Raw genomic sequence first — 16272 nt, 5'->3', positions numbered from 1 at the left:
TGTCCAAAGGTGCCTTGCACTGAAACTGCTTCTGCAATTGCTCCGCTAGCTTTGAGTGTCTCCTCTGGGTTGGCTTCACCATAGAATTTCTCTCCCCTCCCTTCCCACTCCTCCCCCTGCCACATGGCTCAAATTGACATTGCTCATGTTTTTTTAAATTAGATAGTAAAAATGCATAGATAATTAACCTCTGGTCATTTTTGTGTTCACTGATTGTTCTCCTAATGCTGTATTTTATACAGTGGCCCTTATGGTAATTATTGATGAATCTCCTGTGAGAAGTCGATTTTACAATGTTACGTAAAGGTAATATGTAGATGTTTTGTTTTTTGTTTATAATTTATTACCAAAAGTAATATTTTGTGCTTTTTTCTTTGCTAGCTTTACAATGAAGAAGTTCTTGATCTATTTGATACAACACGTGATATCGATGCAAAAAATAAAAAATCAAATATCAAAATACATGAAGATTCAACTGGAGGAATTTATACAGTAGGAGTTACAACACGAACTGTGAATGGAGAAGCAGAGGTGATAAATGAAAATAAGTTTATATATAACATATGCATCCCCAGTATAAAAATATGGATTGTCTCTAGTTTGATGGACAAACTTGTTAAACCCTGACTCATTTATCAGTCCTCCCCCGTCCTCCCCCCCCCCAGTTCTTACTATAGTTCAAGTTTAACCATTTTCAAACCATAAATGCAGGCAGGGGGTGGTGGTGCTGGTGGGTAGAAAATACTAATGCTATTGTCCACAGTTTCTAACATCTGATAAACATAATGACTAAAAATGTAGGACTTCCTTTTCAGTAGTGACAGAAACTTCTGAAGCCCAGCAATTTAACTTAAGCTTAAAATAGAGATGAGAACTTTTGTTTCAGACACTGCACTTTTTTATGTCTTTAGATTGATACAAATAGGACCTGCATTAAGTAAGGGCTTGTCTTCACTACTGGTGTAAGTTGACCTTAGTTACGCTACTCCAGCTACGTGAATAACGTTGTAGAGTCGATGTAACTTAGGTCCATTTACCCCAGTGTCTTCATTGCGCTCTGTCAACGGGAGATGCTCTCCGGTTAACTTACTTTACTCTTCCAAGGGAGCTGAAGTACCGGAGTCAGCTGGACAGTGCTTTGCTGTTGTTTAGCGGGTCTTCACTAGACCCGCTAAATTAACACCTGCTGCATCAATTTCAGCAGCGTCGATCTCTCCACTAGTGAAGACAAGCCCTAAGAAAGAACAGGAGCTGTGTTTAGCATAGCTTTATGATGGTAGTGTAGTTCCAGCATGTATATGTGTACCCTAGACCCTATGTATACTACTTTTCCCATGTTAGGAAAGCATTTTTAAAATGACTTTTTCAAATGCATTTTTGCTGGTCAGAATAATTTTACTGCAATGGTTTTAAAATTCTGTCCCTAAATCTTGTTAGTGCCCATCTTGGCACTAATGTGGGAAATTGTATTGTAGATGGTGCTCTAGTACACTACTGCTTTAAGTGATGGAGGGATATCTTCTTGTCACTCACTGAGGAATATAGCTGTAAAAAGCTCAGAAGAGTGTACTGAGAAGCCACAGTGAAACCACATAACTTTTCAGTACACTCATAAGATTCCATGCCGTTTTCAATTAAAAGCAGCTGAAACATTAGTTGAAAAAGGAAACAGTCTATTTATAGCAAGAGCATTTCTAAAGTGCAGGCAGGTAAGCGTAGCAACTCTTGCTCTTTTTAAAAAATATGGAATGTATACATTTTGTCTCTCTTACAGATGATACAGTGTTTGAAGTTGGGTGCTCTATCTCGAACCACTGCCAGTACTCAGATGAATGTTCAAAGCTCACGTTCGCATGCCATCTTCACTATACACTTGTGTCAAACCAGAGTTTGTTCTGCAATTGACACTGTATGTATTACAGATTTAAAGTACTTTGCTTTACTCACAACTTTTCCAAATGTGAATATTGATTTGTCAGACAACTGTTCTGTGTTTGAATTACGTTTAGTAAAAATATCACATTCATCACCATGCCATTTGCTAGGCAGTATGAATAATTTGATCTAATCTGTGCACATGTAATCAGCCCCATAGCTGGAGGCAATAGTAGACTTGTCAATTTCATATGTGAATCAACCACTGTTGGGCTGCTTAGTTCCCTCTTCCCTTCCTGTGAGAGAGGCTTTCAGTTGCTATTGGGAGGGGGAGAGGAAGTTCTGCCTATGGAACCTCTTATTGGTTATTCTGCCAGGGAGGCAGACGGGCAACCAATCATAAGGATCAAATTCGCTAGGAGGGTGGACCTTCTTGCTACACTGCAAGGATGGGCTCCAGCCTTAGCCAGAATCATGTCATGAAAAAATAGCAAGAGTTGGCAATACTTTGTAACAGGGGTCCTTTAAGGGTCAGGGGGCCTGGGGCCAGCCAGCCCTATTTTAGGTGGAGCCCCATTAAGAACTGGTTGGGAGCTGGTCGTTCACAAAGTCCCAACCAAGGTGAATCTCCTGCCCCTATAGCAGGCTGAAACCATTTTCACAGGAGGGAGCTAAAGAGCTGAGCCGCTCAGAGCAGCTCTGCTCCCCTCCTGTGAGCAGTGGGGGAAGGGTGGTTCCTCTGCTCGTTGCCCCTCTTTTCTCCCTCCCTGTGCTACCTGACCTGGGAACGGGGTGTGTGTGTGTGTGTGAAGACACTCTGGAGTTTCCCCCCACTCCTGGAAGGGGGAGAGGGGGACCCCAGAACAGCCCCCCAGGCTAGGAGAAGGAGGTGAAGAACCACAGGAGGAGGAGAGGTGCAGTTGGGGCAGCTGAACTGATGGTGGGACCGAACTGGTAGGGGTGAGGGTTGGGGTGCTGAACTGATGGGGATGGGGACAGAATTAACTGCTGGGCAGGAGCAGGGAAGATATGGGGATGAGAGCTTCTGCAACAGGGTCCAAAATCATCTTAATGAATGTGGAAGAGTGGGCAACACTAATTATCACACACAGGAGATGTGCAGAAAGAGTTCAAAAATCAAAAGACAAACAGCCCCCCCCCCATGGTCTTTATAGAAAAAAATCTCATAATTTTTGGGGGGCTTGAGTCATGATTTTTGATCTCTTGAGGTTGACAATACTAGTTACACGTCCTCTTTTCTGGGGGGCTTTAGTAAGATCTTTTGAAGATCTGGTATATGACAGTACTGGATCCTGAAACCCAAACTGCAGCTGATTAAAAGGCTCTCTTGTGTTTCTACAGTGCCTAGCATAATGGGTTCTTGATCTTAATGGGGACCCTTGGACACAACTGGAATACAAATAAATAATCAGGGGCAGGGAAGACGCAGTTCAGGTTTCAGGTTTTGCTTTTTTCCACAGACGACAGCTTCTAGAGACATCGGTTACTAGGGTAACAGATTTACTCCTTTGGCAGACAGCACAGCAGATGCTGCCACCTTTTTCCTCTCCATGAAGGAGGGAGCATGCAGTAGTAGCTTCTGCTGCTCTGGGAGAGTAGGCAGCTGGGTCTGCAGTGGATTGAAAGGGTTCTACATCATCTACATTTATTCCCTCTGCACTTAGAGAAGTCCTTAAACCTATAGTTTATTTTCTAAGTTAGCAAGAATGAAAGGATGTGTTAATATTTAAGGAGTAAGAAAGGGTGTGTGCACATGAGGTATAAATTAGCTATATAACTGTTACAGACTCAGAAGTAAGGTACTGCAGCTCTTAAGAAAAATGATGCATGGTAATAGCCTATTTTGAAACCTACAAAATCACCTGTGAGAAATGAAATGCTTGATTTCTAGTAAGTTTAAACCACAAAACATTGCAGTCAGAGACCACTATTGGCTGAGGGGATGCAAAAACTATCACGCTCTGGTCACCAATTTTAAAAACAGTCCATATTGGTAGTGATTTGAAAATTTGTAATATTTTAACCAGTTTGCAGAATACACCTATATGAAATGAGTTGGTCTTAGTCCAGCTTCAGTGAACATGTCCACAGCACAGATTGCCATGAAAACAGACACTAATTTGTTCCCTTGATGCCAGTCTTAGCAGAGGATCCAAGGAGTAAATAAATAAGCACAGGGAAGGAACAATCTTCTTAACCCACAGGTTTCCTCCACAATAGGATTGACCCATATGGGAAGGACAGAGTGAGGACTACCGTTAGGTTTTGCTGCCTATGCTGTATCTGTTTTGGGATGGGTAAGTCATCAGTCTCCAGGGTAAACAGCAGCATCAAACACACATAGTCTAATAAGGACTGTTGCACCAGCCAGAGTAACCACAGTTGATGGCATCACACCAGGCATGGCATAGTGAAGTTCTTCAATCTGGTTCAGTCTTGTGAATCCATTAATCTCTGGGGTGGCCGTACACGTGGTGCCAGGTAAGGTCAGGACATGCACCCGTTTGCACATTGATAGAGAGTTTTGTGCTGGGGTGCTTTTGTCCATCCTGATGACACTGCTGAAGGACATGCAGCAGTGCTTTAGAATATAGCATGTGATTGAAGGAAGGGATTATGACATTCCACATGAAGTCAAACCACTTTATGCTCAGAATTTGGCACTGACAGGGCACGTGGAATGCCTCTTGCTGCTCCACTTCCGCCTGTCAGAAGGTCCAGGTTTCTGTCTGGTATAGTGCGCAGGCAGTATGCAGGTTTGGTAGGTCCTGAACTTTATCTCAGTGCAAAGATATTGTTGCATTCCTAAGCAAGACCTAGGCTTCATGGGGGAGGTAGTGAGACCTGTTTGTCGAAGAACATCCAGTTTGCTGTAATGGTTTGAACTTTGCTTGCAGCCTAGGTAGATGAACTTGCTAACACTTTGCATGATACTTGACCCCACTGGTACTGGGGGCTCTGGTGGCCCATCTCTGAGGTTCTGGACCTTGGTCTTCTGCCATGAGATGTTAAACCCCATAATGCAGGTGGTGTTTTGGAGCTGTTCGAGGGCAGGTCTGAAATTCTCTGACTTCCCTCAGGATAAGGACTACTAATTCTTTTCTTAAAAAATGCTTTGGTGTCGCCTTATGACAATGAAAGAGAATGTTTTTGCTGCCATGCATGAGGATGTGGATTTGAGAGTGACTGACTGAAACCCTCCTATAGCTTAAGCCACTAAAGATAAGGTGCCCGACAGACTTTATGCAGTTGGGTGTGAAGAGATTAGGGTGTGCTGGTAGCATTTGTTACCACCTTGATGGAGATGGTGAATTTTTCCTAACCTCTTTCTCCCTTCTCCTGCCCCTGCTTCATCCCTGGTCTAAAATGTGGGTTTTGCTAGAATAGTGGCAGCTGGGAAGAGGATTAGAAGAAAATAAGCATTTCCTAAAATGTAAGTCTGGGGTGATGCCCTAATGATAGTTGTGGATCAGGACTAGAATTATAGAGTATTAAATCAGTGGATCTTTAGCTAACATTCACTGTGCTATTTTGGCAGGTAGGTGAACTAAGCAAATGTATGTTATTTTAGAAGGTGACACACAATGCATTAACCAATACATTTTTAACCAATTATTGGGGTGAGTCGGGGGAAGATCCAGGTTTATGATCAAACTTTTTTGCCCAGCTGTCTAGCTTTTTTTTCTTAATACAATGTTTTTCTCTATTAAGAAGCAGTTGGAACCGTTAAGGCTGAACACTCATGTGTGGAACTTTGTTTTGGTGCTGATATTTGTCTCAAGTTGACTTTTTATGAAAAACGTGTTCATGTGTGAACCTAAATTTGAGGAGGATTTGGGAGTAATTGCTTTGTTAAAAAGAGATTAGTTTAATAAATTGAGAAGATGAAAGGGAACAGCATTGTCCCTTGTCAAATAATTGCTATTTAAGCCTTGTTAATATGCAGTAAAGTGTTTTACATTTTTTCTTGTTGCAAAGCTTTATGAATTCTTTCTTTGTTGCAGGACAACGTGACAGATAACAAGATAATATCTGAATCTTCTCAGACTAATGAGTTTGAAACCCTTACTGCCAAGTTCCATTTTGTTGATCTGGCAGGATCTGAAAGATTAAAGCGTACAGGAGCTACTGGAGAGAGAGCAAAAGAAGGCATTTCAATCAACTGTGGACTAGTAAGATTAAAGACTTGTTTTGTTAGGCTGTTATGTTAACCTTTTCTTGTTTTTCATTCTCTTCCACTGAGTAATCTCTGAAGTGGAAATGTTTAGTGATGCTCTGAACTAAGGACTTTAGTATGAGAGCTAAGAAATGACAATTTATAGCAGTTCTAACTAGGTTCTCATACTTGTGCAACCCTGGAATTGTTAACTAGACTGTAACTGGAAAACTGTGGTATCAGTAATTCTCTCTGAAAGTAACTTGGGCACTGCAGAAAATATTTTTAGCTAAAGTATTTTAGTGGCAGTCACATTGTACAGTACTTACAGCAAACAAAAGCTAGAATTAAAATGTGTTTGCTGTAGTAAAATATTAAATAGAATTAAAAATTATAGTAGATTGTTAGGCTTATAGTGATATTATGAAAATCAAAATATTTCTTTAAAAGGACACAATACACTTGAAATATAATTCATTAAAAAAAATGTAAAATAGTTTCTGGTCCTATGTATACCCCTGTCTATTTCGATGATTTTACAATTGAATTTTACTATTTAAAAAAAAAATTCTTTCCCCTGTTGCTGTGTGAAAGACCCAGACGAACAGGGCAAATTGACAGACTTTAAGTGACTCCATGTCAAGCCTCTGATCCTTGCACTTGCTTGGAGTCCTGTTGGTTTATTAGGGCTCTGTGTGGGTATAAGGGGTCTGCCTATGCAATTTTCTTTACAGGACTGGGTACCAAATTTGTTTATTGTACGGGTGAAAACATGCCTTCTAACAGCCAGACTGCACACTTAGCCTGTGATCAGAACATAACTTCTCTTTCTTTCTGGCTCATGTATCACCAGTGATAAAGATTCTGCAACTGGAGCTTAGTTAACAATTTTATTAACATGGTGAGAGGCAGAAAAGAGTTCAGCTTAGTTTCCCAAAATTGTACTGACTCAGCAGAGCTAGCGGGAGTTTTTGGTTTCTCTGAGTTTTTTAAATCTTACATGCTTGTTTTAGTAACAAAAATATAACATGCATAAAATCTGATTGGTAAGGTGCTGCTTTTATAAAGTCACCATAATTGCACTTAGAAAAAAATATTTTAAACATTAAAATTTTAATTCACTGAATTACTTTTATAGCATTTTGTTGTAATTCAGAGGTGGCAAATAACTTAAACAAATTCAGGCATATGGGAACACTACTGAAAGTAGCATTGAATCTGAAATTTTATAATTGTTGGCTCAATTAAGACATTTTACAAGAATATATTGGGAATTAATTGTACAGAGTGCCACCTTGTGGCATATATTTAGAAGAACAAATATAGCTGAGATGCCATAGATGTGAAGACCTCAAAGAAAGTGATTATTTTCCTTTACAATTTAGACCTTGATACTGCATATGTTTACACACATGAATAATCCCATTGAAGGAAATGGAATTGCACGTGTACATAGGTTTTTGCAGGATCCAGGCAATAGATGGTTTATAAATACCAAGTAAACACTTGCTATAACAATGTAGTGTCTGTGGTAATGGAAAAATCACAACTAAAGAATTCTATACTAGCACCTCAATAAATCAAAAAATTCAGGGTATTCCTTTCATATCTGCAAAGGTGTTAAGTACTCATTTTTGTGTCAGAATAATACTGATGCAAGATGTTTGGTTGTTTTTTTCTTTTAATATAAAACCAAACTTAGTAAAATTAAATATAATAAGGAAGATACCTTCTATGAGAAATAGCTTATAAATTTAGCAATCATCAAATTAAATGGCTGTTACAAAACAAAATTATGAATACTGCTACATGTGACCCTTATTTTGGATTAATTAAGAGAACATATGCTTGCCATATAACCTGCTTGTTCATAAAGACAGCAGATTGCAACACTCATTTAATTTATTATTGTGAGCATGTAAATATACAATAGTGCATAACAAAATTACGGTACTTGGGTCAGTAACAAATTTTTTTTAGATAAGGTAACTTAAAATTGATAATAAGTTTGTTGTAAAATTTGTCATCTTTTTAGCTGGCACTTGGCAACGTAATAAGTGCACTGGGGGATAAAAGTAAGAAGGCAACTCATGTTCCATACAGAGATTCAAAACTCACAAGACTACTTCAAGACTCTCTTGGGGGAAATAGGTATGAAAATTGGCTATTATATACGACTTTGTGATAAACCAGGTTTGATGGCTCTGGTAAAGGACTGCATAATTTTAAAGAATATTATCAGCTTACTATATGAGGCCTAAAATGTTTTGGTTGTTGTGTATATTATTACAAAACTCAAGATGACTAGAAATGTATAATTTAAATGAAAACTTTCCTTTATCCTTTTGGAAATAAAAATACTTTTTGTATTGTGTTAGTGAATGAGAACTGGAAAGTAAGATATAGTATGAACAAAAGTGAAAATGACCACTATATTTTCCTTCTGAGTGAAATTAAAAAAAACACTAACAGTATAAACATTTTTCAGAGTAACAGCCGTGTTAGTGTGTATTCGCAAAAAGAAAAGGAGTACTTGTGGCACCTTAGAGACTAACCAATTTATTTGAGCATAAGCTTTCGTAAGCTACAGCTCGAAAGCTACAGTAGATTAATTTAATTTCCAATAGTCCAAGGTGATATTAGTAACATAAGGAAAAAATGTTAAGTTAGTTGACCTTGTCCCTTTCAGTGGTATTGTGGTTATACTTTGCTTATGGCTAAATAGTTTGAAATCTTAGCTGCCAATTAAGAGGAGAATCCTTTTTAAACTATGTCATACAAATGTTGTAATTTCATTGTTGCATCATGGCCTTATTAGAATGTGGTTGGAAGTTGTAGTCACTTTCTGCTTGAAGCAGAAGTTTTTTTTACATGGCCTATTTTACATGGGATGTTCTGACCAGCCTTTGTTGTGTTACAATATACAGTTAGTGTCACAAAGGAGATGAGTTCATCAATATGAATATAATTCTGAAACATTTTATTATTATTGTAACAATCCAGCAGTGTTTTATAAAAAAAAAAAACCCAAACAAATAAAAAAACCCCAAGAGCATTTCCTGATCTAACTGCCATTTTAATTTCGCAATCCAGTTTCCCTCCCCACAATATTTTTTGGCACTATTCTTTTTTATAATCCCTCACACCTTAGTCGCCCCCCCCCCCCAATCCTGGCTGCTGCTAACATTTGTATGTTTTAAGTGGTTTTGCAAACTAGTACTTGCCCATTTGCTGCAGGGTTGGGGTTTGCTCGTGTGTGAGATTTAATAGTTGGATAAAAGACCAATTTTTTTTGTTAATATCAGTCATCATTGTAAACAGAAGCTGAGTAGATTTTTGTGGCTGAGCTGATATTTTTCATGAGTTTTCCAAGCTTGGTTTAAAGAGTTAATTCTCTCCTGCTTATATTCCTCTAGTCAAATCCTTAGCCTCTAACATTAATCACAGTTAGTTACTGTGGAGATGACTGTTATACAAATGGAGGATTACGACTTCAGTGAGGAATAATACTCTGTACTTAACGTATGCTAGCTCTTTTCATCTTCAAAATCATCATAAACATTAACCAGCTAATTAAGCAGTAAGCATCCAGGCTCAGATGAACCCTGAAAATCAAACAAATGTTTCCATGCAAATGTCCATAATAATTTAAAATACATAAGCCCTATCATGGAGAAAGAGCTTCTGCAGTTGCTGGCTGATAAATCTCCTGTAATACATATCCATGTACACTACTTTCAACTCACTTGGGAAAATGCTTTCCAACAGCAGCTGCATATGTCAGGTTACGCAGGAGATAGTCATCTATGAGTGCTTCTTGTTTTGGGGTGGAGTCTGACTCTCCCAGTCTGATCATCAAGTGTTGTAGTCCATCTCCTGGGAGTAGCCTCAGGATTTCTGAGCATATGCTCTCTCTGCCTCCTGCACTGTCATCTTCCTTGGCCTTTATGCAGCTTGCATGACTCAGGATGCCACAGATATGTTTAATGACGTTATGCTGAATTGAATCCTAAAGAAAAGAAGAAAACAAAGCTAGTCTATAACCAGAATTGTGTCTCAATGAAACCAGTTAAAAACAGATATTGTGTTTGCTGTCACAGAAGAGGGTATTGTCTTTGAACCTAAATATACAACTCTAGTATGTGTGTGATAACCGAGACAGAACCTTTATCGTATTGCTTTTAAAAAGATTTTAACAGGTGCATGACACTGTTTTGATATGTCACCAATCCATTATGGCTGCGACTGAGTGGTCTCTTTACCAAACCTGGAATTGCCAAAAGATTTCACAGAGGATGGCTAACCACATTTTGAAATCCTGACTGTCCTTGCAGAAATCAAATTAATAGATTTTTTTCCCTCTTGACTGTCCCATAAGTATTCTTATTGTGATAGGAATCAGTATGTACTTATTTTCATTAGTTGTGTAGTACACCTGTTAAAGTGGACAAGTCACTTCTATTAATTTTGTTCTAAATATCAGAGTTCTTTAACTTTGAAAAGCAGCTGTTGCTTGTGTGTAGTATTAATTCTTCTATAATTTTTCGGTACTGTAACATTGCATTGAATATATTGCTCTAACATTCCATTGAATGTAGTCCATTGAATATATATATTGTATATGTTGGAGACACATCACACGCAATCTTTTATTACATAATAAGAGTTGCTAGTAATAAGTCCATCTACGTTGTACTGCACCCCAAGGACTTTAGATGTTGGGAATGCTGCTATTGTGTTCATGTGTACTGTTCTCACTATGCATAATCCTGGCCGAAGGTTGATGCTGTAACAGTTCTGAAGCAGTATTTAAATATTAATCTTTTGCCTGGATTATGCGTACAAAGATAGAGCACTTTTATTTACTGAGCTATTTTATTTGATAGGCGTTTGCATTAGGCAGTATATGACATGAAAACTTGCTTAATTTTCATGTTATTTTTAAATTGAAGGGAAAAGTAAAATGAAGGGAATAGAATGAATTTTGTTAAAATAGTTCATCGTGAAAGTCTGATGGTAAAGCAGAGCTGAAGTCACCACTCAGTGTGTCAAAGGGAAGTGTAGTATTATGTCAAAGACCTTGCTTGAGCAAACTACTTAAACATGCTTAACTTGCAGCTTGAGTCATCCGTTTCACACTATCATAAGACTGCTTGCATGCTTAAAGTTAAGCGCATGCTTAAGTATTTTGCTGAATTGGTGCCTGAGTGCATGAAGGGAGCCAAAGAAGAATTCCTAAGTTCTAATCCGAGCTCTGACATTGAGGTCTTTGGCAAGTTATTTACCTTTTCCAGTTTAGTTTCCCAAGCTGTACAATGGGGATAATAATGATGTGACAGACAATTAATGAGTTTCTCTTTGTAAAGTCTTTGAATTTGTAAAGAACTATATAAATGCTAAATAATTACCATTTATTTTACTTGTAGGATCTCAGATCAGTTATTGATCTAGCACAGAGTTGGGCAGACTATGGCCCAGGGGCCACATCTGGCCCTCCAGACGTTTTATTCCGGCGCTCGAGCTCCCACTGGGAAGTGGGGTCTGGGGCTTGCCCCGCTCTGGCACTCTATCTAGGGAGTGGGGTCGGGGTCTTGCCCCACTCAGCACGGCTCCCGGAAGCAGCGGCATGTCCCTACTCTGGCTACTATGCGTAGGGGCAGCCAGGAGGCTCTGCACGCTGCCCCCACTCCAAGTGCCACCCCCACACCTCCCATTGGCTGGGAGCTGCAGCCAATGTGAGCTGCAGAGGCAGTGCCTGCACACAGGGCCACACGCAGAGCCGCCTGGCCATGCCTCCATGTAGGAGCCGGAAAGCGGACATGTCCCTGTTTCTGGGAGCTGCTTGAGGTAAGCGCTCTCAGGCCAAAAAGTTTGCCCGCCTCTGATCTAGCATTTTATATGCTAAAGTAAGATGATTTAAGGACAATATGGTAGCATTAACTCACAATTTCCATGCTTTTAATGGTGTAAGTCAGATTCTGAACATTTTTAAAGTTAGTTTAAAATCAGTACTTTTGTATCCATGTTTATTTCAGTTGATGTATTTGATGCCATGGCACATGGGCTGTTTTGCATAATTTAAGAGTATTTGTTTCAATTTATAAAGTTGACCTATGTCTGTAACTCACAGCCAAACAGTCATGATAGCATGTGTGAGCCCTTCAGACAGAGACTTCATGGAAACTTTGAACACACTAAAGTATGCCAATCGGGCACGAAACATCAAGAACAAGGTGATGGTTAATCAGGACAGGGCTAGTCAACAAATCAATGGTTTACGCAGTGAGATTGCACGACTTCAGATGGAACTTATGGAGTACAAAACAGTAAGTAAATTTATTAAGGTTTCTTTTATTTTAGAATATCACTAACATTTTACAACTCATTTTTCTATTAGCTACTTCTACTACACAAAAGTCGTGGTGGCATCCCAAATTTTACCTTCAGATATGACGCATGACTACTGTTGATGTCGTGAAAGTTGCATATCAGAAGGCAGAGTGTGATTTTATAACCTATACAGAAAACACTTCATTCACCACTAAGCTGTGGGGGTAGATTGCACAACAATTGAGGATGACACATGAGTAAGAGTTTGACTGGCAAGAAACTAGATCATGGATTAAATGTTTTACAGTGAATTCTTGAAACACCAAAGTAAATTCTGGACTCTGGTTTTTAAAACTACAGTGTAAGTTATACACGTTAAATATTCATATTGTACTATGCCTGTTAGGGGGCTTATTCCTTCACCCTCTTACTTCCCTGGTCCTTCTCGCATGAACAGAGAGCAACAATACCCGAAGTCCAAAGGTGCAAACAATTCGATGTTTATTGGGGTGAACTTCCATCAAGCATGATTCCAGTTTCCTTCCTTAGTATCCTCCTTCCCAGCTCTGACACCACAGAGCCTTATGCCTGTGTCCCTGTTCCCATTCCTACCCTTAGCCAAACATGATTCTAACTTCCTTACTCCCATTCCCTGTTCCCATTTCCCCCTTTAGCAAAACATGATTCCAATTTTCTTACCCCCATTCCCTGTTCCCATCTCCCTTACCCACATGCCCATGCCCACCCCCACCCACACCCACTCACTTCCTCATTGACTACAGATTATATAGTAAAACTTGAGTTCTGCTTAGCTATACCTTAACCAATCATTTTCCTGAAATTTAACTAACCAATCCTAACATATTGTAACATGATTATGTAACCAATTATATCCCACCACCTTAATTAGTTTACACCCAGCAAAATTAATTATACAGCAGACAGGAACAATCACAGAACCAGACAGAGATTATACAGACAAACAATAGCAAAGTGGGAACTACAATGACAAGACAACACAGAAGTGAGGATTTCACATCCCAGCTATTGATAAGTGAGTTCTCGCCAGACAGGATGCTATCAAACTAAGTTTCCTTTTACATTTTCTAGGCACTTCCCTTTCTCTGGAGGTGATAGGAATACAATCCTGTCCTGATAGTGCCTAATAGCCCAATAGCACCTTATTTCAATGTGACTAGTTTGGAATGTGAGGATGTGACTGTTCGCTTCCTAGCTTATGGCTGTCTCTGCTGCTTAGCCAAAGGCCTTAGCCTAAGAACAGGGCCTCAATCTGTCACAGTAAGAGAAGGCCCTTACACCGGCAGACAGTGATTTCTTTCTTTTATACCTCTAGAACTAGCCAAGCGATAAGAATGCACCTAAATTCTTAGAGTATAGGCCTTTACAGACAGGCCTGAATATATATCCTAACAATGCCTACTTAGTATTTTTTCAGCAACAAAATAGAAACATTTTGAGGGAACTGGGGTTATTTAGTCTGCAGAAGAGAAGAGTGAGGGGGGATTTGAAAGCAGCCTTCAACTACCTGAAGTGGGGTTACAAAGAAGATGGAGCTAGGCTGTTCTCAGTGGTGGCAGATGACAGAACAAGAGGCAATGGTCTCAAGTTGGTATAGGGGAGGTCTAGGTTGGATATTAGGAAACCCTATTGTGACATTGCACTCTGTATGATTTTATACAAATATTCTAATGAGTGTGAATGTAATGTAGCTGGAATATGTTTCATGCAAAAGGTCTCTTGTAAGGTATCATTACAAAGCTTATAATCTACTGAGTGTGGTCATGCTATTTGTAAAATGTATCACTCTTGTATCTGAAACTAGAAATATGAAATATAACTCTGAGGGCCTATTGTAGTTATGCAAAGTGTGGGCCATTAATGGTGATTTGGAAACTTGATGGCTCCCATTATCCAGGACAATTACCTGTAGATGGCTCTGTTTTACTTGTAAGTCTTCCAGTATACCTGTGGGCTGACAAGTGGGTAACGAAGTCTTACAGTGACATGTGATCATGTCACCTGAACTGGAATCCATCTGGAACCTGGTGCTTTTCCATTGAGAAGAGGGGTGGGAACCCAGGGGAACAAAGGATTCCCACCTTTATGCAAAAGATATATAAGTGGGTGGAACAGAACAAAGGAGGTGGCCATCATGAGAAATCTCCTAGCTACCACCTGAGCTGGAACAAGGGGTGTACTGGGGAAAGGATTGTGCCCAGACTAGGAAGGCGTCCAGTCTGTGAAAGAAATTTATTGAAACATCTCTGAGGGTGAGATTTTAATCTGTATTCAGTTTTATTACTGTACTAGACTTAGACTTGCGTGTTCTATTTTATTTTGCTTGGTAATTCACTTTGTTTTGTCTGCTATTACTTGGAACCACTTAAATCCTACTTTCTGTATTTAATAAAATCACTTTTTACTTATTAATTAACCCAGAGTATGTATTAATACCTGGGGGGAGGAGGGGCAAACAGCTGTGCATATCTCTCTGTCAGTGTTATAGAGGGCGAACAATATATGAGTTTGCCCTGTATAAACTTATACAGGGTAAAACGGATTTATTTGGGGTTTGGACCCCATTGGGAGTTGGGCATCTGAGTGTTAAAGACAGGAACACTTCTTAAATTGCTTTCAGTTAGTCTGCAGCTTTGGGGCATGTGGTTCAGACCCTGGGTCTGTGTTGGAGCAGACTGGAATGTCTGGCTCAGCAAGATGGGGTTCTGGCATCCCAAGCTGGCAGGGAAAGCAGGGGCAGAAGTAGTCTTGGCACATCAGGTGGCAGCCCCCAGGGGGGTTCTGTGATCCAACCTGTCACACCTATTTCACTAGGAGCATGGTGAAGCACTGGAATGGGTTATCTAGGGAGGTGGTGGAATCTTCATCCTTAGAGGTTTTTAAGGCCCGGCTTGACAAAGCCGTCGCTGGGATGATTTAGTTGGTGTTGGTCCTGCTTTGAGCAGGGGATTGAACTAGGTGACCTCCTGAGGTCTCTTCCAACCCTAATCTTATATGATTCTATGATTTCCAGGAAATGTACTGTTAAGTTTGTTTACCAGGCAGTCTCCTTCCTTGGTTATGGTTATGAGAAAATGTTTTTGTCTTAATAAGAAAAGGGATGGATTACTCATTTCCTCACCCATGCTAATACATGTTCCTGTGTCTTATCACAGACTAAGAGAACTTTGTAGGAACCTATTATTAAAATACTGGCAGCACATAACTGTTTTGAGAAATATGAAAATTACAGTAATCTTTGAAAGAAGGATAGCTTCCACCTTGAAGTGTCTCTGGAAACGTATGGAATTTTAAGTAGACTGCCTTTTCTGAGTTGAATGAATGTTTGTTTCGGATCAGTGTTAAACTAGTAATAAATATGTTTTCTCTAGGGCAAAAGGATTATTGATGAAGAAGGTATGGAAAGCATCAATGACATGTTTCATGAAAATGCTATGCTGCAAACAGAGAATAACAACCTGCGTGTAAGAATTAAAGCAATGCAAGAGACTGTTGATGCACTAAGAGCCAGAATAACACAGCTTATGAGTGATCAAGCAAACCAGGTTCTTGCAAGAGCAGGTATTGTGTACTTTTTAAAATTGAAAACTGTCTAATACATTTATTAATGAGGCAGCTAAACTCTTGCTTTTCAGTTCTTGCAGGTTACTTAGGGCAGAAACTGCAAAACCCACTTCTGCAGGAAAAAATCCCCTCTTAGCAGTCTTCATTGTATTACTTAGAAATTTTAGTAGTGGAAAACTTGTTTAAAGCCCCAATTGACCAGACCACTTCAGTATGTGAGTAACTTTAAACATGTGAATGGTCCCAGTGGATGGGATTACTCGTGTGTTTAGATGCTTTGCTTTAGA

General features: G+C 39.4%; 1 protein-coding gene across 9 annotated transcripts in view; it reads left to right on the top strand.

Annotated features, from left to right (window-relative positions):
- The window catches only part of KIF21A (kinesin family member 21A), a 184307-nt gene that overhangs the window by 80185 nt on the left and 87850 nt on the right, over positions 1–16272 (top strand). For all 9 annotated transcript variants that reach the window (XM_048836296.2, XM_048836302.2, XM_048836301.2 and 6 more), the window contains exons 4-9: positions 382–531; positions 1775–1909; positions 5901–6068; positions 8088–8203; positions 12183–12378; positions 15793–15982. In XM_048836296.2, the coding sequence (XP_048692253.2) occupies positions 382–531; positions 1775–1909; positions 5901–6068; positions 8088–8203; positions 12183–12378; positions 15793–15982 (955 nt within the window). The remainder of the gene's footprint in view (positions 1–381; positions 532–1774; positions 1910–5900; positions 6069–8087; positions 8204–12182; positions 12379–15792; positions 15983–16272) is intronic.

This window comes from Caretta caretta, chromosome 1 (genome assembly GCF_965140235.1).
Source record: "Caretta caretta isolate rCarCar2 chromosome 1, rCarCar1.hap1, whole genome shotgun sequence".
Taxonomy (NCBI): domain Eukaryota; kingdom Metazoa; phylum Chordata; order Testudines; family Cheloniidae; genus Caretta; species Caretta caretta.
This window is presented reverse-complemented; position numbering and strand designations above follow the sequence as displayed.